General features: G+C 38.0%; 1 protein-coding gene across 3 annotated transcripts in view; it reads left to right on the top strand.

Annotated features, from left to right (window-relative positions):
• The window catches only part of LOC105196642 (tRNA dimethylallyltransferase), a 72,201-nt gene extending 46,265 nt beyond the window's left edge, over positions 1-25,936 (top strand). For 2 of the 3 annotated variants that reach the window (XM_011162674.3, XM_039450329.1), the window contains exons 5-9: positions 13,199-13,314; positions 23,995-24,091; positions 24,878-24,991; positions 25,164-25,349; positions 25,652-25,936. In XM_011162674.3, coding sequence (XP_011160976.2) covers positions 13,199-13,314; positions 23,995-24,091; positions 24,878-24,991; positions 25,164-25,349; positions 25,652-25,789 — 651 coding nt within the window. In that variant the 3' untranslated portion in view covers positions 25,790-25,936. The remainder of the gene's footprint in view (positions 1-13,198; positions 13,315-23,994; positions 24,092-24,877; positions 24,992-25,163; positions 25,350-25,651) is intronic. The other variant, XM_026135026.2, reaches the window with a different exon arrangement.
• The last annotated feature ends 561 nt before the right edge of the window (positions 25,937-26,497 follow it).

Here is a 26,497-nt window from a genome sequence, read left to right as displayed (position 1 = left end):
GAATTAATTTACAAATTTATATTTAGCATGCTAATATCGATGGCATCAAATAAAATAATTTAACAAATTCTGAAAGTTTCTCTCTTTAGCTACCATAAAACCTGAATCGTGTATTTAAAACTCAGAAGATCCACTTTTGTATTTTGCGGAACATCATGAAGGTGTAACTCCGTGCCCAAATTACGTTCCAGATCCTACGAGCCGTATTTTATGACTTATCGTCCACGCAGACACGAGTAAACTATGCAAATTCAATGGAGAATTAAACTGTACCTTTCAGATAAGGGTGTCATAAAATAGCAACGGCAATTACAGCACCGTTGCATATAGATCAATTTTATGATCAAATTATTTAGATTATCTTTTTTTTTAAACTATACTAGAAACTAACAAACCTTTTTTTGTACCGTACAACAATTCCATTCAGAAAGAATAGAGATACTTTATTAAAATATGAAATAGATTAAAGTATTTGACATATATTTAAAGATTTCACAAATAAAATATTAAAGATTTTTAAATATAATACAGCTAATATAAATATCACGCATTTTAATTTAACATCTATGTACTATAGTGATTCGTAATATATTTATGCGTTAAAAAGATAGAAAAAAAGCTTATACTTATTGTAATATGCAAACTACTGGCGACGGTAGCTCTATTATCATTGTTAATGGAAACTATGATTTACGATGTTAAGAAATAAGTGAAAACGCGTAATTTATAAAACGTTTGCAAACCTTGGAAAAAAAATCAACTTTTTATAGATAATTGCCTTAGCGGCAGATACGATCAACGTGAGGTAAGCGTACATTGAAAAATGACATCCAAGACGGCCGAAGGCGTCGTGCGCGACGAGCGTAAAATTCGTCTGACTCGAGTCGGTCCGCACAGCTACTTTCTACGGCCCCTTACTAGCGCGCTTGCGAGACTTCGCGAGCGAGTTATCCGCCTCGGTACGTAGCCTCGCGTGTGTTGCTTGCATTCCCCGATCTCGCGTTACGCGTGTGTTGCGCGCTCGTACGCCGAGGGCGGTCCCACGTAGTAGTAGCGTGCACCGGTCGCCGCGTGTTATTTTTATGAATGACTCGCCGGCAACGTAATCCCGCGCGTGCAACTCCGGCGTGCAGCCTCACCGACCGACGCATCCGCGTCGCTCAGCGCTCGATAGAAAGTTGAATGAATCGCGCGACCTCAACCGCGTTCAGTGATTCCGTTCTCGGTGTTACTAGAGCTCGCAGGATCGCCTGCAAACGCTCAGCAGATTATCGATCTGCGGCAAAGATCCTCGGGGAGGACTTATAAATCTCCTTCTGTCCTCGAAGAACATCTTTCTTTTCAAAGTATAAACATTAAAATGATGTCAGACAGCGTTAAATATACATTTGCTTACATGAAGAAATTTTGTAGTTTTTTGAGAAAAAAAATATTCTCAATTTATATTCAATATAATTATATTTCTTAACTTTTCAACAAAAATGTGCTTTAATCAAATATTACTCTCGTAATATAAAAATAGAGAGTATCGTATAGAAATTGATAATCGAAATAGCTAAGTAATCTCCATGAAGAAGATAAAAGTATTAGTAATTTCGATAATTATCTATACGATAAAATATTTACGATATATATAACAAATAGACATTATGATAATTAAGGAATGTTAGTGATAAAAGTTGGATGCAATGAAGTTTATTGAATTGTGTATTTATATTGGCGGAACGTGTTGTTCTAAGAAGAGATAGACGATTGATTTTCTGTGGTTATCGATTGACACGACTAACTCAGTCGCTCCTGATGTTTGTTGTCTCAGATTGTACAGATCGGCGCGATAAAATACGTTTACATTATATCACGTTATGTAATGTAATATCTCGCATGAAACGTTTCCGGAATTTCAGTTACTAACGGACGAAAATATCGCGCGATAGCGGAAGATATACATATCGATGACTCGTAGTCAGGATTCCGTCTTCTACTGTGAGAAGATTGGCGATTTCGTTTGCGAGTTCGCAATCTGTATTTCTGCGATTTCACTTGAATTTAATGTATTTAAATTTTTATTCCTCTCTCGATCGATTAGAAGAACTTAAAGGCTCTGCGATGATCAGCGGATTGTTTGAATCGATTTCTTTTATCGTAAGCTCATTTGCATTACACTTATCTCTGAGACCGAAACTATATTGATCGATGTAGCCTTATAAAGAATAATATTGTAATAGCGAATTCGTTTGGACGCACTAGTGTGCACTGGTGCACATTAAAACCGCCGTATACTAATCGACGAACGATATGTATTAACATAAATATATATAAACAGATTAAATTGTGAAATACTCAATCGATATTTCATTATGCTCCTTGGTAAAATATACATTTTATCATTCAAGATACTTATAATTTTATTTGTAAATGAGATTAGATCAGTGTACAGCAGCTTTAATGTGCACCAGTGCGCACTAGTGCGTCCAACCGAATTCGCTATTAGAAACACAATAGAAACACTTGTGCTAACACACGTGCCTCATTTCGCATAATGCTGATACATTCCATAATAAAGAATTCACGAGCTTTGTGCGAACTGTAGAACCCGTGTCAAATTATATCTTCTCGAAAGACGCCATACGTGCTCATCCATACCGCGTCTGTATGGGAAGGATCATTCTGCGTGTCCAGGCGAGAAGAATGAGGAGAAAGGCGCGCTTCCTGCTACTCAGAGGACGCGCCGCAATGGGAAAAGGGTCATCGAATGGCCCTGAGTTCGGGGTCATCCGTCTCGGAGGATGTCTGGACGTTAATTAAAATGTGCCGCGCATCTGGCCGAGTGCCGTTTCTTTCTTCCAACTCTTCCTCTCCGTCCCCCTCCCTCCCCCTCCCCCTCTATCCCTTTCGCCTTCCATCTTATCCTTCGCGTTGCAATTTCTTCTTACGCGGTATATGCGTGCGATCAGCCTGCGACTTTTAAAGCGCCCTGGGAGTGTCACTTGGATGGCAGCTGCTCGATCGTCTATGTGCGAGGAGACTACGCGACCGAGGATATGTCGTCATTTCCTGCCACCGACCGACCGATCACCGACCGACTTGCTGGCCGGCCTGCCGGCTTCGCAGCAGCGCAACGAATACATACTTTGCGCCTTTCTGTATGTCGCATTCTGTACTGCTCGTGTCTCACAAAAACGGAGACGGTCCCGCCGCCGACGTGCCATACCTTCAGACGTCGCGACGAAAAGGGAGACGATCAATCGGCTTTGACGCGAACGATTACACGATTTTACGAGTTTATCGAAATAAAATGTGGAAAATGGAAATAAATAAATATAACAAAATAAATATAACAAAAATATTCAGTGGATACGTTACCTAAAATGAATTTATATCTCGTCTATTAACGGCTGGTAATAGGGAAGTTGTCATTAAATTTGGCGGAGCTTATTGGACGAATGGATATAGTGTATTATTAAGGCTTATTTTCGGACGCGGAAATAAGGTCCATTCATGCGAGTTGTGTCGCCCAATATTCTTTATCGTTGACAATAAAGTGCAGATATAAAGTCAGGGACTTAATTCCTTGGTTCTCAGTAGCAAAGAAAGACGAAGGTCATTTAAAACGTAATTTCTTGCATTTTATGCAAGTAGCTTTTTCTCTTTCCACGTGCGGCGCGTGATTATTTGTCACTCTCGTATTTTGCTCCTAGGCGACAATTTTATTATGACAAACAAAGAAAAGATGATGACAGCTATTATTTTTATCGTTCCAAAGAAATTATCAAAAAAATTAAATAAAAACTTAAAAATAAAAAAAACCAAAAAAAAGAAAATACCTACCTATACATAATGTTATTATAAAAAAATAGACACTAATACTGTGTTTATTAAAAAAAAAGGTATCGCTTACGATATGACAGATGCGTAAACACGGCTGGCATCGTAATTTTGCAGTTTTTTTTTCAGCTTTCGACATTAAAGGTGAAAAAAAGTAGTATAAACGGCAATCACAATGGCCAGCCATAATGTCGAACAGCTCCTCTCAGCGGGATAGTCCTTAAGAATTTATTTCCTGCGCGCCATTTCGCAGACTCCGGTCGTAACTTCTGACCTTCGTGGCGCTCACGTTGGGGAACGCGTTGAGTCAGAACATGGCCGTTTTTAATTCTTTTCAGACCAGCAAAATCGAAGGACTCAGATTATAAAAAAGAGGATCTGGCTGTCATCAACCTCGGAGAATAATGAAATTAAAAGTAAAGTTGTGAATAAGATATTCTTCCTCATTGAGAATACTATTTGTTACGTGTAGTTCTCCAAAAAGGCCATGTAATAAAAAAAAATCCTCTACAATTTAAAAATTATGGATGTTACTATTTTTCCGATGTTATATCAGAAAGAAAAAAAAATCAGAAATCTTATTAAAGTGATGAATGCATCAGGAATTCATCTCTTCAATTTGCCATTTGATATTCCGGAGAGTTGCGATTGTAAGAGATGCGTTATCGCTTTCTTACGGTCGAGTTTCCTTGAGAGTCACTCTCGTCTAAGAAACTTAAATGCACCATTCCTTGGCGGATCTCGCCCTTTGGACCAGACGGCTCGAGTCTGGCCTCTCTTATCGCGGTTTTGTGTGAAAATCATCCTGGAAGTCGCTCGTGCCTCCAATCTATACCTCAGAATCCGGGAAGCTGTCGATAGGGAAACCCGCTAAGCCAGTCGGTCGTGAAATCAGTCTTCCGCGCAAAGCAAACACACTCGAAGGAGAGAAAGCAGAGCTCTCTTTTAATCCCAAATATTTTTTCGCGAACCGTTTATTTTATTAGTACAGCAAATTTCGCGTTATTACTTATCAAAATTTTTCTTTTCGTTTGCGAATAAATATATAATTTTATATAATTTATAATTTTATATACATATAATTCTAAGGTATTTTAGAATAATAGATATATTAAATAAAAGATAAGTGCGGCTTTTGAACCCAGCACTTTTGATGATCGACGATTTATCACAAACATCGAAATAACGACGTCCGAAATTTTCGACACGCGGAGCATCTTTTAAAATTAGACAAGCCTCCCACGATGTCGGTACCGCGGTGTAAATGTGCTTTTAACATCACGAACCTACAGTAGATGCTATTAATAAAGCAATTATAAGGGCTGTGACCGCTATCGTCGTTACTTGGTTATGAGCTGGTTTAGTCATAAAATTTTAAACGCGTCAGGGAGAATTCAAGCGACACCACAACGATTACGCTTTTGGAAATTCATCAAACGTTTGTCCAAATAGTTGCATTTTGTTAAGCATATTAGTTTCGAAGCATTTTTGTTTAATAATGTAACAAAATATTTTCTTTAACTGAAAACTAAATAAATTAATCTAATTTTTTTTAACGTACAAATTTCATTAGCACTATTTTCTATTTAAGAAAATTAGTTTTATACAATGAATACAATGTAGAGCAAAATTAGATTTTTTATCGGCATTGTTTTTTTCGTATTACAGTATTTGTTTCTCGGCAAAAAAAGTTCTTATCGTGTGCAAATTATACTTATCTTCGTTCTATTATTGGAAAATCGATAATTATAATGAGTCAAATACTTTTTGCTTTTATATCAGCGAGTCGATCTATTTTTTTTCGGAGTTCGAGGAATACGTGTCACGTAGGGTCACAATCGCTCTTCTGGGAGAATCGAATCAAACTTTCCTAGAGGACATAGGCGCGATCGGCCGGCGCGACGTCAGCTTTTTCTGCCGGTCGATCTTCCATTCTCCATCGCACTTTTATCTCGCATGCGAATCTGACTGCGGTGGTTTTAGACGCCGCGGCACGCACGGCATTTCCGGCAACTCGACCCGAAGCGCAGCGTCGTCGTCGCGTCGGGTGCAGCCGCGAATGGCGGAGCGAAGAAGAACGAAAATATCGGGAGGCCGTTGTTCCTTTTGTTCACGGCTGAATTCGCTGTAAGGATGAGGTGAGCGAATGATGACGCGCGTCGCGCCGTTACGACCGTTCTCGTGATAGAGCCAGCGGAAGCCGCAGGAAGGATTATCGCCCAGTGTGACAGGGATATTACTTTCCAGACGTTCGTTAGGAATCTCGTCGAAAGCCATTCCTCGGCCTCGACATCAACTATTTCCGTTTCGTCCGTTGAATCCCCGGAAGTCCCGGATGGAATTGGAACGATGATCTTCTAATCTATGACTTTTCACACCAAGTAGAGTTGTCTCGGGGTAAATGCGGCATGGGAAAACTCAATCGGATAAAATTTTTCTGTGTACTTTAGGTGCAGATGGTACGGCAGCTTTATTTAATGAATTCAGGTTTACAAATTCCTACTTCTTTTTAATTTTATCATTTGTTAAACGTAAATTACTCTATATTTTTTCTATATTAAACATTTTCATAAATGTTAAATTATAAAAGAAAATTCTTAAAGTTGAAAAATGAAGAGAATAATTTTTTAAATTATATGTAGTCCTTTTCCTTCTAAAATTCATCAAAAATAGTAAAATTATTAATATACAAATATAAAATAATATAAAAAATTTATCGCTCACTCAATATCTTTTATCTTCACATCACAAATAAATACAAAAAAAAAAAAAAAAAAAAAACTGATTCGTGGGTAACACACACAATTCCGAAAAATACGTTGAAAGTGATTAACATTGCGACGATTTGATTATGCATGTTTGAAAATTTTATCTGTAATTCGCTATTTAAGAGGAATAAGAGAACTACGATCTAGTAGATCGCAATGTCGAATCGTCACGTTGAAAACATCTGGCAAATAAAAGCGTTTCGATTGCCGAGTTGAAGACGCGCGTAAACCGCGTTCCCGTCGTCCGACATGGCGAAACGTGAAATTAAATGACTCTTGCAGCGCGGGTAAAGCAACGTGGGTCCCGTCTCGCTGAATGCCACGGACGAATGAAGTCACTAACGTCGCGTCATTAACTCGTACATCACGTCGAGAATTTATGTGCGATTTGTGCGAAACGCGCCGCGCGCGGATTTGCGCGCGCGCACGAGCACGTAATGGATTTTACTACTTATCGGAGGATGGGATCAAATAAGGATGGGATTCCCCTGTAATTGAGTGCGCACGATAACGCCTTCGCACGTGCACCCGCTGCGTATTACCTCCCGTCCTCTTGACGAAAATGATCTGAGAAGAATCGCCGCGGCGTAATCTGAGAAAACGAACCTGAAGAGTCGCAAACTTAATCGGATCTAATCACGAGCTGTGCACACGTATCTTACACGTTTCGCTAACATCTGATAGAGATATTTTATCCACCAACCTCTCATAAATTCTCCGTATATCTGGGCGTCCTTATCGACAGCACGTAAATCGACTATTTATTAGATTGTAATATTTTTAACTCTGATTATCGCTTACCCCGTTAATTGCCATTGGTAGTTAATTTAACTGATCTGTCCCTGTTCACATAAAAGATGTGATTTTAACGTTGGCAATTAATTATATTAATTTTAATCGCGAATTTAGTTTGCGATTTTTATGCGAAAGTATTTTTTGTTAACAATACGATATTGGAGCCGCTTACACATATATTATATAGAATATGCCTTGATAACGGAGTAATTTTCGCGTTCTTAGAATCGTGGTTTGACATGGTACGGACTAGAACTCCTTCGTGTTCGTGCCCTTGTCTTATTAATGCCTTGGGTCACTCTCACACAACACACGTTACATATACGTGTATATTCAGGCACACATGTGTAGGCGGCTTCTCTCTGCCCCCTCGTTCTTTCTATATCGTGCCGCCCCTTCGATCGAGAAATTATGCCCATCGGGCCTGCATCAAGAGTCGCCGTCAAAAATAAAGAAAGAATAAATGTGCGGAAACCTCGGATGAGAACTAGAAATAAGTAAGAATGTAATTTAAAATTGTTAAGACGGACGTTTGCACAGAATCTTAAAAAAATATATAAAACTTAGCATGTAATTTTTATTTATCCGATGTACTTAATGTTTTCGATATTTTTGTCAATTTTATTTCGCGAAAATGGAAAATTTTATCTGAACTAAATATAATATCTAGCTAAAGTCGTCTCGAAAATAAAGGAAGATGGACGAATCGTAGAATCATCCAGGCAGTAAGATTTCTCATTTTGAAACAAATTGAAAAATTATGAGATGAAAATTATTTCTTCCCTTTTTTTTTTAATTTTACTCGATATTGTCTGTTTTATAACCGCGATAACAAACTGGTTACGACCTTACTTTTATGCATCGCATAACTGGTTAAATGTGCTTCAAGTTTCTTATAGTCGCCTGTTAAATATGCTTTTCCCTCCTCTCGATTAAAGCTTCATTTGCGTCTCATTACGGAGGTATTTATCATTCAATTGAAGATTTATGCATCAGTTTTCTTTTTATGTTTCTTTAATTGCAGATATTCTTGTGACATTTGACTGTGCTATATTCATTAGCCATTTTTTATCTTATCGTTGTTATGGGGTGTTTGTAAGATATAATAGATAAATATTGTGCGGAATGATACCTTTTTTAGTATTAAAATACTGAGAGCCACTTAATTTTATTAATTAAATTAGAAATTAAAAAGAAGCGTCCTTTTTATCGCTCTTTGTTGACTTGGAATTTTTTTTATTCTGAAATCAGTTTTACTAGACAGTAGTTTTCGTTATTTCAATCGCAACTGAAAAATATTATTTGTATCAATCGTGAATATTACAATATAAGGTACGTTAATATATAATCTTTCTCTCTGAAACTCACACTTCTTAAACGCACTCGTTAAAGTAAATATATAATTCATTTATTTCGAAAAAAATAAATGAATTACATATTATCGAATCTCGTGCTCTCAATGTACGCCGCTTTTTGTATCGAAACAGCCTCTTATTTCGTTTGCCCTCGCAGCGGTTCTTTCTTGCGAACCCGAAAACGACCAGATTCGCACAAAAGCGTGGCCGATGCCGTGGGCGTGCTCGATTTTCCACGAAAATCATTTGTCCAAATTACAGGACGAGCTCCTCCCTCTTTTTCTCTTTCTCCGTCTGTGGTTCGCAACTTTACGAAGAAATGAAAGAACTATAAAACCTGCCGCATTTGCGTGCCACATTATACAATTTCGCAGATTCCAGAAAATATATTATTTGTTGTAAAAAGTCGGGGATTACGAGCTGGTCAATGACTTTTGCCGGAAACCAACTTTCAAATTCCTCGCGGATCCACGTTTGACACTCACGGAGAGTTAGCGACAGAGCGAATTATCTCTGTTCTAATATGCGAAAAATCAAATGTTTTGTAACTTATTTGTTTAAAATGCCAAAGAATGTGCAACTCCTTATAGATTATATATATTCTTTTAGTCTCGCATTTATCATTTTGTAAATATTTTCCTCTATGATTTTTTTATACGTCGCGATATAAAAACAGATATATGAACTGAAATTAATGTTGCTCCTATCATGAGAAACGATCAGATTACACCAAAAAAAAAAGCTCGAGGCGAATGAACAAGTATACATTGTAACGTTGACGACGGGTAAACACAACGATTCTGTAATATACATGCAGACGAGATGATCGATGCTTTGTGCGCACCTCAACGGTATGACAATGCATATCGTTATCCTTTGCCTCGTCTGGGGCAACTGAAGGAGATTGCTCGTAGGATTAATGTCGGGCGTCCTCCGGCGGCTTCGACGTTGCATCAACGTCGCGGAATTCGCGCCGTTCCGTTTTCGCCGCGAACAGCGAATCGTGTCTTATCCGTGTGATCTAATCACGTATTCCCAGTAGCACCGCCCACACGACGACGGATGGCCCGCGTTCGTATGCACGCGGTTACCGAATCCGGCCGGCGGAGCCCGGGCCTTTGACTTTTTCACCTCCAGACGGGATCATTGATTTCGGCGAAGGCCGCGGCGCAAAAGCGTGGAACGATCCCGCGCGCAAGTGGGTACCGTGCTATTTGCAGAACGTCCCGCACCTCCCTAGACTATTGAGTAATTTTTTTATTTGCATCCTTGTTAGCTCGCAGATTCGCGAGACTCTCGCTCGATCGGACAAGACTCTCACTTGAGTAATCGCGGATCAATTTATAGAAATATCACGCGTTTCTGATTTAAGAAATTTTACAAATTTTTAACCGCGCATCATTTTTATGCGCATTATAAGAAATAACAAAGTCATATTTATATCTATAAATTATGATTACTTTTTTATCATAATATATGAAAGAGAGTCTGTTCATTTACATTTTATAAACTTTTGTATCTCTAAAGTAGGTCTTATGAATTATATATTATAGATGATAAATTAACGTATTTTTAACGTAAAACCTACATATGGAAATAAATCAAGTAAAATTTTTTTTCTTTTTTTTTTTAAGGAAGAAGCAAGTATTTTTACCTGTCATTTTTAACTATCATGATTTTTTCCCGCTTTATCACCGAGCTGCCGAAATTACAAGCGTTGTCAACGATTATAAATGTCGAATCGTATTTCTTACCTCACATTCGACTTGAAAAAGATGTCGAATTTGACACACGCACATACGTACATATATACCTATCTCAATGCCACCCGTATGGGTCGTAAAATCTATCATAGCGTGAACGCACACGTGGGACACGCACGCAGGCACACGTGGAATGTAGTTTGGTCACATAGTGGCGTATGTACCGTGTGATCATCAAATACTGACTTTGGCCATTGGCTTGCGTCATCGACAGCCGCGTTTGAGCGCCGCGGCGCGCATGAATGAAACGAAAAGAGGAGAACCGCGTACATACACGCGCAAATGTGCGCCGCGCGTGCGTGCGTGCGTGCGTGCGTGCATGCGTGCGTGCGTGCGTACGTACGTGTGTGTAGCGCGCGAGGCTCCGGCATTTAAATGGGATTTAAAGTGAACACAGCCGAAACGAGTTGCGGAGGTCGCGTTTTAACCGTGAGAACGATAATTTGGTTCTAACGCTCTAACCGAGTCTTCCTCGTGTCGTCAGTGTTTTAAGTTATTCCAAATTCCTCGGCACTATCAATTCGTACACGTGTCCGACCTATTAAAATGTTGGCGAAATGAATAGAAACGGAGAAACTGACTGTATTGAATTAAAAATCTAAAGTTGTAGAAAATTCTAAGGACGTACAATTATTACTTGTAATATCATCTGTAATTGTTATTACATAAAGTTAATTAACGTGGTTCGTTTCTAATGTACAGTTTTACAACTGTAACATCACGATTTTTATCTATGAAAATATTTAATAAATCCATCTAATAAATCAGTAGATATAGAAATTTACTATTTTATCGTATATTAGTCCAGTACTTATGCTAATTAACTCAATAAAATAATTTTTATTATTTAACGGGAGACGTGCAATAAATTCCTTTGAGGATACACGTTTCGCAAGACACGGCTCCGCAGGTACTGAAACATCGAACATCCTTAGTGCCCCGATCACGCAAGAAACACTTCCAAATATCGTACCTTAGGCACGATGGCGCAAAGCAAAGTCTTGGATCTCACTCTGTTCTTTGTTTGTCGTGAATGATATCTTTAACCAAACTTTCGCCATCCGGTTACTTTCTAATACGCGCACGGCTCTATTGTAATTTTGGACGGTCGATTAGAGCTTGACTCGCCATTTGCGCGATTGGAACTGCTTGCCGAGTGCTGATTAAATTATGAACGGTTGCAATTATGTCAGCAACGACGAGGCGAGTGTCTGTTTCGATTCTTTGTGTTGCCACAAGGCGCGGCGGCGCTATATCAGGCACTTTACATTTCACTGTTTCCATTATTTAATCGTGCTCAGCCGAGTACTTATTATTATTTATTAGCGTTTATCAGCATTATTTTATCATTAGCAAGGATTGCTCCAAAAGCGGAATTTAATTAATTTAAACTTTACGCTCTGTAGGACTTCCCCGGCCTCGACTCGGGCATTGACCAAGGTCTTTGAGCACCGCGAAAATCTACAGGAACAGGAAGCTAAAATTGAAAGCAGCATTTTTATTATTAAACTTCTCGTGCCTCCGCGATTACTGTACGCGTAATAAGAACTCGGCGTTCGCGCGATCAGTGCAACTCCCTGATTCATATTACGCGCTTTCGTCTTTCAATCTTTTATGGCATGTCAGCTAATTAACCGCAGAACCGGACAACCGCATTTGACATTGAATTTTATGTGCGGTCGCGTGCGTGCGTTTAACTGCATCCTCGTGCTTCTTGACTCGCATCGGATCATCTCGTGAATTCGAAAGGTGTTTATTTACTCGATTGTACACGAAATAAACCGTGGGATTATATATTAACAATTCGTTTTCCCCCTTACTCTCGGGCACGGCACAGGTGTCGTTAACCGCGATCGCTTTCAACGATACTTTTGTGCATCGTGAATCGCGCATGTGTCAGATTGATGTATCGCCCGCGTTCAAAACCAGCGACACGCAGCGGCCTGTCAGTGTACCGGCTCGAGGACGCGTCACCTTCTAACGCGCTTTCGCTATTAGCGAGGTCATGTAGAAGAGGAATACACACTTACACAATGCCTTGGATGGCTACCAAGGTCACTGGAATTTTTCCTTCGAACGAAACGACCGCGTTACTCCCGGTGTCATTGAACCGTTAATCAATATCAAGGACCGTCCTTGGTATTGAGCCTACATATCGATCCTTTTTTTTATTTCTCGACGCGAGATCATGATCTTAACGAGAGATAGTCATCGATACGATTCCGACTCGTGTCTTATCTGATTGCGATACGTGTCCTAGGAATTCCAGGACATCTTTACGTCTCGACGATCTACTTTCTGTGCGCAGTATTTCTACTGGTTTGTTTCGAACTGTACATTTTGAAACTCGTTCATGTTGCAGCGCTTAATCCATAACATTATAGAAGAATGATCGTACTTATGTACCGTGGCGTGTTATTCGCTGTTTCCCGCATACAGTGCCTCCTGGCGCGGTCAAGCCGGCCGTTAAAACGTTTATTTATTATAAATTCGATTCGGGTTGATTGTGAAAAAGAATCTCGTGCGGTCGTATGATAGAATACTTAATGCCCGGAGTAGTCTCGATAGCCGCTGTACGCTCGAAATGTTAGCAAACGCGGTCGAGCCGAACGGTTTCTTAACGGGCGATACCTATCGACGTCGTCATGCTTAATTAATAAGGGAGCTCTCCTTTCCCCGAAATTTTTTACAGAAGGTCCTCGACAGCAGACTGAACGACAGGGTCGACGGCATGATGGAGGCCGGTTTGGTGCGGGAACTACTCGACTTTCATCGCAGATACAACGAGCAGCGGATTAAGTCCAACACGTGAGTGCACCTCTTAGCATACTGTTGCATCACGCGGAGCTCGATACAAGTTCAAGGATTCGCTCTCCCGTCGCGTTTTTTTTTCTTTTCCCTTTTCCGCTCAATCCTCTCAATTTTGCACAGATAAGACTTAAATCGATATTTAAAGCTGACGTTTCAAGGAACGTGTTTACGGAATTTATACTTAATGATAATCTAATTTATAATCCTCTCTTTCTTTTTATTACCAGATGTTGCTTATAACAAAGCAGATATTTAAACTTGTAAGCAATTTAATTATAAACATGCTTATGGCTGAGAGAAAGAGAGTTTCTTGAATTATATAAAGTACACGTGTATCGAATTTGTGATGGAAATCCTACGGTCGATGATTGAGTAACGATTGTTAATACTGCGCTCAAAGTTATGCGGGATTTCACCGATTTCAATCGCTATCCCAATTAGCATGTTTCTTCTGAAGGAACTTGGCGGATACAATAAGTTTCCTTATTGCAAGCGGAGAATGTAAATGGGCATGCATCAAGGATAACGAGTGGATCAATATTACGAAGTTGTAGTGCTTATCGTGATTCCTCGCAATATATAAAATCTCTCGGTACACATCTCAGTACGATTCTGTTCGTCTTAATGCGCCGTTTATTATCGATATAATTTCGAATGTCTCTTTGGTTTCAGTGGGACATCAAAATTTATTAACAACGTTCTAAATGTAATCTCTCGCCGCGATTTATATACAGATAATCTGCCTCTGCATGTAAGTTTTATCATTTTGCACTACAAATCTTGGTAATGTAAAACTTTTGTTTAAAAAAAAAAAGTAGAATCTATATGATATTATTGAAAACAGATTTTACTATTAACTGTTTTTACTATTTTACTATTTATTTCCATTAATTGACCTAAATATTCATATATATGTGTATGTGTGTAACGCTAACAAAATATTTTGAATAAACATCAATTCCAAATGATGAAGAAATTTATAATAAAAAGATTAGTACAAAAAGTTTGGGATGCCCCGTATATTCTTCTTATGCATGTGCAGTGAGCATGAGTCAAATCATTAGAAGTCGATACGCGTTGTTTCTTCGTAATGCTGAGTAGCGAAAAATCCAGAATCATTATAATTATTTATAATCACTTTGCGTCGAGTGATAAAGCACGAGCAAGAAAACAATATTAATATCTGGCTAAGAAAAACATTCTAAGATAATGCGCGGGTTTTAAATTACGTTAAAGATTTTATTTCAATTACTCTTAACTAATCTCTTCTTTACTCAGTCAATTAATTCAAGATTGAAAAAGTCAATTTTTTCCATCGCGGATGCGTCCTGAATGCACTTTGCGTGTTCGCATTCGTACGTCGTGTAGGGCTGTCCCGAGACATGACCCGGCGACTCGTACTGCCGTTAATGCAGATATGCCTGGTGAATAGGATCCGAGTCATAGTCGTCCTGTCTCGCCTTCCTCACTCCCGGAAGTCGCGGGCGTAAAGCAGCCGGATGTCGGTGCGAAAATAAAGGAAGTAGCCAGCCGCGAGGAAAAGCACGGGCGCGCGATTACGTGCGCGTAGCGTCGGGCCGAAAATTAATCACCGTCTAATGAGCTGCTGCCTTCCTTTTCCCTATCCCCTCCTCCCTCTCCCCCGCAGAAAAGAGGAACGGTGCGCGGTGGTTAAATGACTGAGACGCGGTTTCCCATAAACCGACTTTAGGTTTTCGCTGTCTCGGAAACAGGGAAACGCGATAGCGCGGAATGCTAATTACTCGACGAACCGTGGTAATTGAAAGGCACAATTAGCGACGTGAGTGATGTTAGGACGCGCGCACCTCTCGTGTACAAATGCGTGACTAACTTGAAGGTAAATACGCGATCGAACGACTCGGGCGAAAGTGTTTGGCGGAAAAATTATAGTTCAGTTCACGTGGGACCATCGAGATTCGAGAATGCTAAAATTAAACATTTACTTTTACGAAACGGGCGCTTTAAGTGGCTCGATTCGAAGTTAATTACAAACGTGATGGATATGTTTTGAAAACGCGAAAGGGAATTAATTGTCGATGTTGATAGAAATACGGCGATACGGACGATGCAGCGTAGATAAGAGAAACGAGGAACAATTGTAAAATATTTTATTACTACAAGCGAGATATCGATCGGATGCGACAGGTAGTAAATTAATGAGAAAGTGTAACGAGCGGTAGGGAGCACGGAAAAAATATCGCGCGCTTCGATTACGAGACAGCTCGCGATCCGGGAGGCGACTGCGGCGAAGAAAGTGTGGTCTGGAAACTAAATTATTTTATTGCGATCTTTCGTAGCAGTGCGCGCCATGAATGATAAATAATAGCGTGGCAGAAGTTCGATCGCGGAAGAAAATCGGCGAACTTCCTTGACCGCAAGCCAGAAGTCGGAGCGAGAAGAAGTCAGCGAGCGCAGATCAGAGGGGACGTTGTACTATATAGTTGGAACTTGGGCTTTACGCGTAACTGTTCGCGGAAGAAATTGCGCGGTATTTTTATAGCGCGGACCAGCGATCTAGGGACCTCTTAAATTATTTGCATTGGAGTTTGCAAAAATAAACGCCGTGACACAGGAATGCAGAGCAGGATATGGTATGCGAATTAGAGGGGAGAGGATATTTCTTCGAGCGTATCAACCAAGGGACATAATAAACTTTCTCGTAGAGCAAGGGATTCGCAATTTCCAGCGCGATTATTTAATCCAGCTCGGGCATGCTTGATGCACGAATGAAACCTGACGTTGTCTTTTCCTAGAAAGGAATGGGAAATAACGCATATATATATATATCGCGCGATAGTGTAATGTTACCACTTTGCATGTCGTGTCACATTATACGCATATGGCACATTTTTGCCCGACGTATTGCGCCTTTATCTTGATGCTTGTTATATGTATACACAAGTAAAATCTTCCACCTCCTGTTTTGTTTATAAATATAATGACAATTATGTAATAAAAGAGAAAAGTCGCTTAAAGTGATTTAATCATATTGGCAATCGTAGCAATGTAATTGTTATTCAACAGCCTCCAAAGAACTTGCGCATGCTTTATCTAAGCAGCAGCGTTTAATATTACACAAAAAATATCAAAACGTATAATTTACACACGCAAACTCATTAAATTTTGTCATTTAACGGAGTAATTTAAAGCGAGACACATTCAATCATGGAACTACGCAGTTTATTGCGGGTCATGATCTTCAGTTGTTCATTTGTCGTCTTTCACACGAGGCAGAGAAAGATCCGACTGGCTATTTGCACCGCGTCATCGAATTCCGCGAGAATCCGATGGCCGTCGCGAAATATTTTGCTTATTCGCGCGCTACCTTCGCAAACGGAAGATCGACGCGAAGGAAACTTGTTGTTATTAGCACGCGAATTATCGGATATTAATTCGCGAAGTTTGTCGACCGTGCGATGTTGATTGATCGTTCTCAATTTGTTCCACACTTCAGAATTGTAAAGATGTTTGATGTAGCGGAGATTAATTTGTAAGTGACCCAGTTCTGTGTTTGAAACGCAATCAATGTAAGTAGAATAGATAGAACATTGATTTTGCCTGCTTATTTTAACAAGATTTCCGAAAATTCAAATATGATAGAACGAAGAGTTCTAAATTTATACCCAAAGATAATCTTCTTAGGAATCGCACACGAAAGGATTTTCTCAAACAAAGCCAAACAAGTTAAAAAAGTTAAATTTTTAGAAAATAAGAAACTTCTTTTCTTTAAATCGTTTATAGTATAAATATAGTAATTTTTCCTCGGATATATAATAGGCATAAGAATAAAGTTTTTGACTTTGATTAATATTTTGAAAATCTATTAAAAAAATAAATAAATAACTAAATAAAAATCTCCGGGCTTGTTTGTTTATATATAAAATTTTGATATTTACTACTTTTATTTATCCTATAATATTTTACTTTTACGTTTTTTTTATAACATTGATAATGATAACAAAAAGACGTATTATTTAAATTATAAAGCAATAATTCTTTTTTCATTTTTTATTTATTTCTTGTAGAATAGCAAAGAAAAATTTGTAAACGTTGTAATGATTTATTATAGAATAGTGAAAAAAAATAACCCAGATTAAAAAAATGGACTTATTTGCTTTTTATAGAAAATCCCTCAATTATAACGCAGAAATGCCTCGAAAGTACGATTATTATATATATATATATATATATATATATATATATATGTTTACTATTTAATACGAAAGTAGAACAAAGATTGTTCCGGATTACTGTCGTGTTTAATTCTTGCTGCTGCTTGCAAAACAGCGTTGCAGAAATTTTCTTAATTCTCACGCCAAGTTGCTCCCTCCTTTGCGTAATTCCGTTCCGCGGTTCCCTGCTTTGAAATGTTCACGCTACTTTCGAAATAAATAAACAGTCGATGATCACTCGCGAATCCGTTGTCGGCCGGCTTCTATCGGACAGGCGACAGCTTTACGGCGATTCGGCGAGATCTTTGTTATTGTGATAGAAAGAAAGTCGTGCAATGCAAATAGGGGGGCATCGGTCACGCTCGCGTTTATTGCCAGACCACGTTCGCTTGTATCTCATTCGCGTACACGCGGATGAGCGGTCGGTCGCCTCGAGCTGCCTCCGATTTGCAGGTTGCGAAATAGCACCGTGATCTGCGCGCGGCAGATAGAAATCGTAACGAAAAGAAAATTCGCAGCGAAGTGATGCGGGCAGCTATTCTAATCATATTACCAATACAACGGACTCCCCCCCTGTCCGGCGATAAAATTAATTAGATGATTAATTGATAGCGTCACGCACGTGTTTGACAGCGAGTGTTCTTATCGTTACTCGGTAAGCCGCAGGGTGATATAGGCCGAATATTAAACGTAATCACTAATGTATAATACATTATACTAGAAAGTAAAACACACTTTGCATGCTACTCTCGCGTTAGAAATAAAACCTGTACTTCAGTCATTTGTTTTTGCGCACTTACGTTCAGTTGTTTATCCCAAAGCCTATCTTGCGAAACGTCATTTTCCTTTTTATTTCAACCGTTAATAAAGTTGGCCAACTCCTAACCGGTACGACCGGGAGGAGTCGTGCGAGACGAGTATCGAAAGGAATCGCTCCGCGATTCTTTTCCGCTGAAAGGCGCGGCCGGTCGCGTTCGCCACATCGCGTGCGAGGTTCCTCTTATCGGCGAAGTCGATGTGAATACAGAACTGGGGGATAGACGTAGCGTAGATAGGCGGGTTCAATCAGTTATCACAGCCGCGAGCCTCCTCGCTTCCTCGCCAACCTCGTCACACCTGTATGGTTTCGTCGTCATTTGCGATTTCTCTCCGGCGCTCGCGACTCGATATCACTTGATTTTCTCATCTGGTGGCTAAACTCTTATCGAACGGGTGCACCCCACCGCAATCAATGCTTATAATATATCGCTCGACTATTATCATTAATTATTAACCGGCTGCCGGGCGGTACATGCACGTGCACGCGGCGCGACGGTGCATCCGCTGCGATGCAAATCAACACCGACGGTGTGCACTTTGCAGTCGGACGTCGCTGCCGCACGTGCAATATGCGGCGCAATGGCGAGGCTGGTGTCAGGTTGAATTGAGTGGAGAGCTCGGAAGGAAGACCGATTAAATGCGGAAATATCGACATGATTGTTTCAACTGATTTTAGGTGATGCATTTCAAAATAATAAATTAAACGAGTAAACAATCAAAACCAGGATGATATTAGTCTCTTTTTCTTTTAGACATTAATCTTATTTGATAAATTTGAATGATTCAGCTTATTATTATTTGTTTAATTATTATTAGTTTAGATGAAAGAAGTTAAGTAGAAGATGATTAATGCAGTGGCGCTTATTATACAAATTTCTTTTACGTTGATGATAATTTATACAAAGATAAGAAGTAATAAATGCGCATCTCGAACTTTAAAATACATTGCATAATGAGAAACTACTGTGTGTATGTGTTATCAAAGAGAAATGAATTCCACTTGCATTCACGTAACATTACACATTCATTAATTCTCTTTTCCCTCTTGCAACAATGCAGGCTTACACGCGAGAAAAACGTCGCAGAAGAATGTAGCTCGTATCATTTAATTACCGAATATACACGGTATCAAAGTTTATCGCAATAACGGTAACGCGGGCGATAAAATTGTTGGCACAATTTCGTAAAATACAGACAAGCATCTTATCGCAGCTTATCCGATATACATCCGAGTTATACTATAAATCTAATTTCGAAATATCTTCAGTGATAAGCGAGTGATAAGATCGCTAGAGGAACTAGATAAACTCTATGAATAGATCAATTCTTGATTTGTAATAAGATTATGCAATTTAATTAATTGGTTTCTAATTCTTTTTTAATCTTTCGATATTAACTTAATTTTGTGCCCTTTATGACGATCGATTAACCGATTCGATTAAATCGAAATTGAAGTAAGTGCAATTCAAATGTGAAGCGACATTTTATCGACGCTGCGTGCAGTTATTGGTAAAACGCTGATGTATTTTAGAAATGTCCGGAGATTCACTAACGAACGAGTTGATTTATTCTGGCCGCGAAATTGACAGGTGCCCTATCAAAGCGAGCTCATCCTGGAAAATATTTATTCTGTGTATCATCCCTTCCTTGCGTGTGATTTTATCGATGTAAAAATAATGTTCTGCAGATGTTATTCACAGTTGTTAGATGCATAATTCAGAGGAAAAAAAAACTGTCTCTTGTTAGATCTTCGATAAATAGCGGATAATAATCAAAGTTAAGTTTGCCGTTTACGCAAATGAAAATTAAACATTTCCCGCGCGTTAGAGATTCATCTGTCGATTACTGTGTATACTCCTGACAGCATAGATAACATTCCGATAAAAATGATATGCGGGCTTCTCGTAATGTATCGTCCATGACTGTTGTATCAATCACTGATAATTCGTTCGTTATATCGATAAATCTTTAAAGATTTAAAGAGAGATGTATACAGCTTTTCTGCTTTAACATATTTAACTCATCAAAAAACTACTACATTTTACAGTATTCAATTGCCCCCGATTCTAAACAAGCGATTTAATCGCGCATAAATTTACTATAGATGCTTAATGATTCTCGATTGCATAAACAAAGATACGCTTAGCGAGTAAACAGCGATCAAAGATTAGAAGATTTGATTTTTTAATTCGCATAGTTTCGCAAACGAAATGAATAACATGTTTCGTTTGAGCGTTTAATAAGTTGTAATCGCAAAAGAAACGATTGAAATAAGGATGGACGATTATATTGGGTGACGATCGTACGTTAGAAAACAATACAGTACATTGTATTGTAATATTGTGACACTGTGCTCTTAATCTACAATGATACCATTAATAATGCAACATGCATAATTTTGTTGAAGTGATCGAGTGAAGATTGCCATCACGAGGTATCAACGTAGATCGATTGGTCTTGGCTTGAAAGACTGAAAGAAGTAGAATACATCATACTATGACAGGCGTGCGAAAATCTTCGTCTTTCTATCGATCTACAAGTGAACCAAGTTATATCGGTTTCATTGTAAAATTTGTGTCCGCAATTTTTTTTTAAAACATTTGAAGAAACTGAACATAAATAATTATTCCAAAAAAATAATGAATATGTAAAAATGTAGTAGTAAAATTATATTCAAAGAAAAGTTTTTACAACCGTGTAAAAAATCAAGTTCTCTTTTTAACTACAAGGTATAAAAAAAATGTGTATTGCAGATGATTCTTCGGAAAAGAATTTGCAAGATGGAAATTGCAAACCAATGGTAGGATGGTAACAAATAAAACGTTACGTAATCGATGTTTCAATTGCTGCTCGATTGAACTCCTCAATTAAAAATCTATCGGTGAAAGTTTATCAACACATTTTTATGGTATTGCCGGCTTTCATCCGCACATGCGCCTACGTTAAACGATTTTTGTTAAAGGATTCAAATAGGGGTTTGTTTTATTTTTTTTTATTTTTTTTAATTTATGACACGTTTTATTTTTATTCATGACACGGTGGCATTTGCATTCAACCGCTTTGGTCGCGTCAAATAAGCGGAAAGGTGCGCACAGGAGGAAAGATAACACGCTACTGTTTCACGAAGACCATAAATCCTGGCAACAGCGGCCGATTATCTCTCTCTTTCTCGCGGTAACCCGCGATAACTCTATATTTCGCGGTGGAGAAAATGTAATACCCGCGCGACGCGCGGTGTGTACAGGCTGCCTGGCAACAGGTTGTAAAAATATTTTAGAGCGGTTACGTATTCGCGCGACGCTGATTGCTGACACTCTGTCGTTATCTTAATCACAAGTTCTAGTACTGTTACTGTGGCGCACAAGTGCTATCATTGTTACTACCAGCTACTGACCATGCTTTCTGTTAAATATAGTCACGTCTATTATCAATGTTTTATTATTATAATTATTTTACTCGTTTTGAGTAAAAATGTTCAAGTTACTTATTATCTATTATGAATAGTATTACTTTTTTCAATAACACATTTATATTTAGCAATATATTGCAATATATGCATATGAGAAGACTGAGAATAATTAATAACAAATTAATTAATGGTTAAATGATAATATCATGATAAAAATGATCAAACCTAGAACTCGATGTTTCACTAATGTCCATTTTTACCGATGTAGATTAACTTTAATCTTAGTTTAATTTATTCTTTCTTTAATTCTTAAAACTAAAAAAAGAGTAAGTTAAATTGAGATTAAACTTAATCATTTTTAGTAAAAATGGGTATAACTTGTACATAATTAAATCGTATTATTTTCCATTTTTTTTTTAATTTCTATCTATCTTTATTTTATTATTATAGATTATTTTTACATCTGGCGATTTTACTGCTTATATTGCTACGAAAACAAATGAAATTAAAAAGTTATGAGAAATTTAAAATTTATTGTCACGAAGCAAGTTCAAGTTCGAGTTGCTAACTACCCAAAGTACAGGAATGTACAAGAAAAAAAAAGTACAGAAGCTGCGAATACGATGCGCCAACAAGAGACAGTGAAAAGAAATATTAGTGTTTAATGTTTAAAAGGAATAAATTATCTCCAGCTTGACTTATCCTTTATTCGCACCATTTCGAGACATCGGCAATTCTCAATAAAAATTCACGTCCCGTAGAATGAAACCCACGCGCAGCGCGTGGATTCGATTCCTCCGCACCAGCATGCGGTTGGCATTGACACGTGTGCGAAGTGAGTCGTGTCTGCGATAGCGCCGGCTTTTTCCCACTATACGTAAGTCGGCGTTACGTCGAGCGAGGTCGTCTCGCGATTACTAATCAGACGCGTATGATAAGATTCGCGCGAAATTGAAGCGTACCCATATTACTGGTCCTTAACTGGGATGCATTCGGACGGACGGTAAATCGGCCACAACAATGTATTCATCTACGTTAAACGTTGCTTGCGTCAATTTGAGAATGAATATTTTTTGTAAAGCGACGTTAACTGATCGCAGTTTTGATAATCATTCGACCTTTGATAAAATTAATGAGCTTGTCCTTCGTATGGTAAGATACCGGCGTCTTTTCAGATCCGGACTTTATTCTAATATTACGACTTTAACATTTATGCAATAAGAAAATAAAATAAAAATCGTACACTCCTAGTCTCACTCTCACTTTTTCAGCTCAATGATGTCCCCAAGCGCTTCGCCAGATTCGCTCGTATCTTGTTTCGAGCCTCGCTCTTTTATATATTAACGATACTGTCTCGGCAATAAAAACACTAAAATTTTTAATGAAATTTCACTTAACGCGTGATATGCACGCGAGGTTCGAATGATATTTCAAACTATACACAATTCCAATATGATGACCACGTCTGGTCACAAATAAAAATTCTTATCAGTGTTATCTTTGTACTTCCTCTGCTACATGTGGTGGACGTGGCGTTACGCAATTCGTTCGCTATCGAAATCCTAAGAAGCTTTCAAATTCTCACGTAACTATATATTGCTTATCTAAGCGATATATAGTTTATCTCTGTAAACCGATTAAATCTGCAATTAGTTTTAGACTCACAGATGTTGTACATTTTTCTTTTCTATCAATTCGCAGGCTTTGATTTTCAAAAACTTTCATAAAAATTTTTAACGTTATCTTTGCTAAGGAAAAGAAATTTTGATTACTCGTATAATATTATTGCTGATTTTATCTAAATCGTTCGTTGACTGATCGGCATTGGATGACTTCAACATTTTTTTACTTGATAAGCTTTTTATATTTTCTATTTTCTCTCTTTTTCTCTTTTGTAACTCAAAGTGCGTATTTCGCCATCTGAAATAAGCAGTAAATATTTTCCTTAAACGGACTTTAGACGCGACCGAAATTTAAAAGACCGTCCGCGTTTAAAAATCGACAAAAAAACGTCGCGCTTAATTTCTCTAATTGTACGATCGCATTTGGTACACCAGGTGCAAGCATCCTGGTTGAGGGTCCGAAAGATCTCGGTTAATCGATCATCTGCGACACTTTCAACGAGACGAATGGGCGGGCGGGTGCGCGCGCGCGCGAAAAAAGAGAGAGAGGGAGGGTGCGAATACGCCCTGTCGAAGGGACGAAGAAGGAAAAGCTGATGGACGTTCGATTCAAGAGAGAATGTTTACATTCCAGGTCACCCGATTACACGAAAGGCATCTTCCAGAGTATCGGTTTCAAGGAGTTTCACACTTACCTCATACAGTCCGAGGAGGAACGCGCGAGCGAGAAGGTAAGCATCGAGAGCGTGAGATATGGATCGTCGATACGAGTTACATACGTCTGTGTCGTCGCGATTTGTTGTTCGCTTCAGCAGCTGCTTCAGCTGGGATCTTCGGTCATTTTTCTGCCGTTAAAATGCACCGCGCGATTTGCAACGTAATCTACCGCGCGGTCGTATCGCGCGGTAACTCTGCCTGCGGTCCTTCGTCGTTTTTACTGTTTTCGTTGCACAGTACTCTCGTGGCTTTTTACGAGCTTCTCCGATTTTAATATCGTGACAAAAACCATTCACGAGAGCTGTCAAAGGCTGTCGATCTCAGCGACTCGGTAAAATTGTATCTCCGGTGCAATTATAAAGGAGGATGAAAAAGGGGTGAGCAGGAATATAAGCGCAGAAGATATGTCGCATTTCAGCGAAAATTGAATAAAACAGACAAATTACTATTTTACATTTTGAACGCGCATCGTGAATGATATTGAAATACATATATATATATATATACACATATACATACATACAGGGTGATTATTAATGATTGTTCCCACTTTTTACCATAGGAGCACGCATTTGTAATTTTTAATATAGTATGTTAGAAATACATATCCGTCGGTAAATCATGCTCCTATGGTAAAAACGTGGAAACAGTCATTAATAATCAGCCTGTATATGTCTATATATATTTTTTAATATATAAAATTCTGCACAATTTGTTTTTATTACTCGACGTTTTACATTTGAGACATATAATTAGGAATTGTTAAATGAGAAATCGATATCTGACTAAAATTTATGTAGGGGAAAAAATTACTGCAACAAGGAATCGATGATTTAAAACTCGTCACTAGGAGATACGCAAGGAAGCAAGATAAATGGGTGATGAACAGACTAATTCGGCGTGGTGATCGACAGGTAATTCATTTACCTCGCCTCATCATTAACAATATACGTGTTCATATTGTAATTAGCAATTTGATTGACATAATTCAATTCATTCTCATAAAGCATTTCTTTTTCCCACGGAATATATAAGTAATTAAAATGAGTAAAGTATAAATTATACGACCGCTCTGCTTTTTTCGAGGTTCCCCCTGTTTATTCTTTAGATTGCACCGACGTGACAAATTGGAACAGTCGCGTCTTAGAACCTGCAGCAGCAATCATTTCCGCCATATTGCACGGTGCAAAACCCGTACAGCGTCCACTAAACGAGAATTTCGAGAACCAAAAGACCACCGACAGTAGCACAAATATGTATAACTATTGCAAGGTAATAATAAAGATGATCATAACAGATTACTTTCTGATGCAATCAAAATAAAAAATTCTATACACTATGTATAATTGTTTTAATGTCATTTTTAGGAAGCTAATATTATGAAATTACATTTAAACAATTATATATATATAGTATAATTATATTTACATTCATAGTGTAATTATTTAAAATTATTTAGTGTTTGATAATTGAAAACTAAGTTGAGTAATTCAAAGCTTTTATAATATCTTGTTAACGAAATTGTGTCAAATGTTTCTAAATCTGAAGATAAAAGATTTCTTTTGTTGTATTAGGTATGTGAGAGAGTATTTGTTGAAGAACATCAATGGCAGGCCCACTTGAAAGGCTTGAAACATAAGAAAGCCTTGAAAAAGAAGAAAATAATAGCTGAGGCTGCACAATCTCAAGAAAATCAATTGACTAGCTCGTGACGAATATTAGTTTTGCTGTGACATTGCACGAACGTTCGTTCTTGCATTTATACCAAGGCACTGAAGCTGTGATTATCTGCATTGTATTTTACTATAATAATTAGCATGTAAATAATTTTTGAAAAATAAAATTTATTTTTAATTCAATAAAGCTTCATTATCATCTGTAGGTAAATAAGAATTAATATTAGCAGCATATGATAAATTATTAATTACCGATAAAACAGAGTTTTGCTATGTCTCTAGTTAGTAATTTACTTTTTGTTGGTATTCGAAAGACGATTGTCAGTATTTTCTTCTACCAATATAAGTTAATTGCAATCTCGGTTTAATTTGCTCTTTTTTCTCTCTCTAGTTCTAAAAACAAAGAAAAAATAAAGAGTTAATTAAATCAAGATTAAAGTTTATTTATATTTATAGATATGTAAACATGTTATTTCCAACAATACACGTGTTTAAAAGACATTTCAACAACGTCTATTTTTAATTTAAAAGCTTTTATTTAAAAGAAGTTTTTAACTTTGAAAAATGTCAGAGTTATCTTCTATAAGACATTTTTGAAGCATGGTCGATATAATATTGTAGTCGATAAAGTAAATAACTGTATATGTTTCAAAAATGTCTTATAAAAGCCAAAAGTTCCAAGTATAAAGGATGATTTCAACCAGTTTTTTTTTTACTAAAAATTTCTAAAAGCATCTATTTGTA

The sequence above is a fragment of the Solenopsis invicta genome, chromosome 6 (genome assembly GCF_016802725.1).
Source record: "Solenopsis invicta isolate M01_SB chromosome 6, UNIL_Sinv_3.0, whole genome shotgun sequence".
Taxonomy (NCBI): domain Eukaryota; kingdom Metazoa; phylum Arthropoda; class Insecta; order Hymenoptera; family Formicidae; genus Solenopsis; species Solenopsis invicta.
This window is presented reverse-complemented; position numbering and strand designations above follow the sequence as displayed.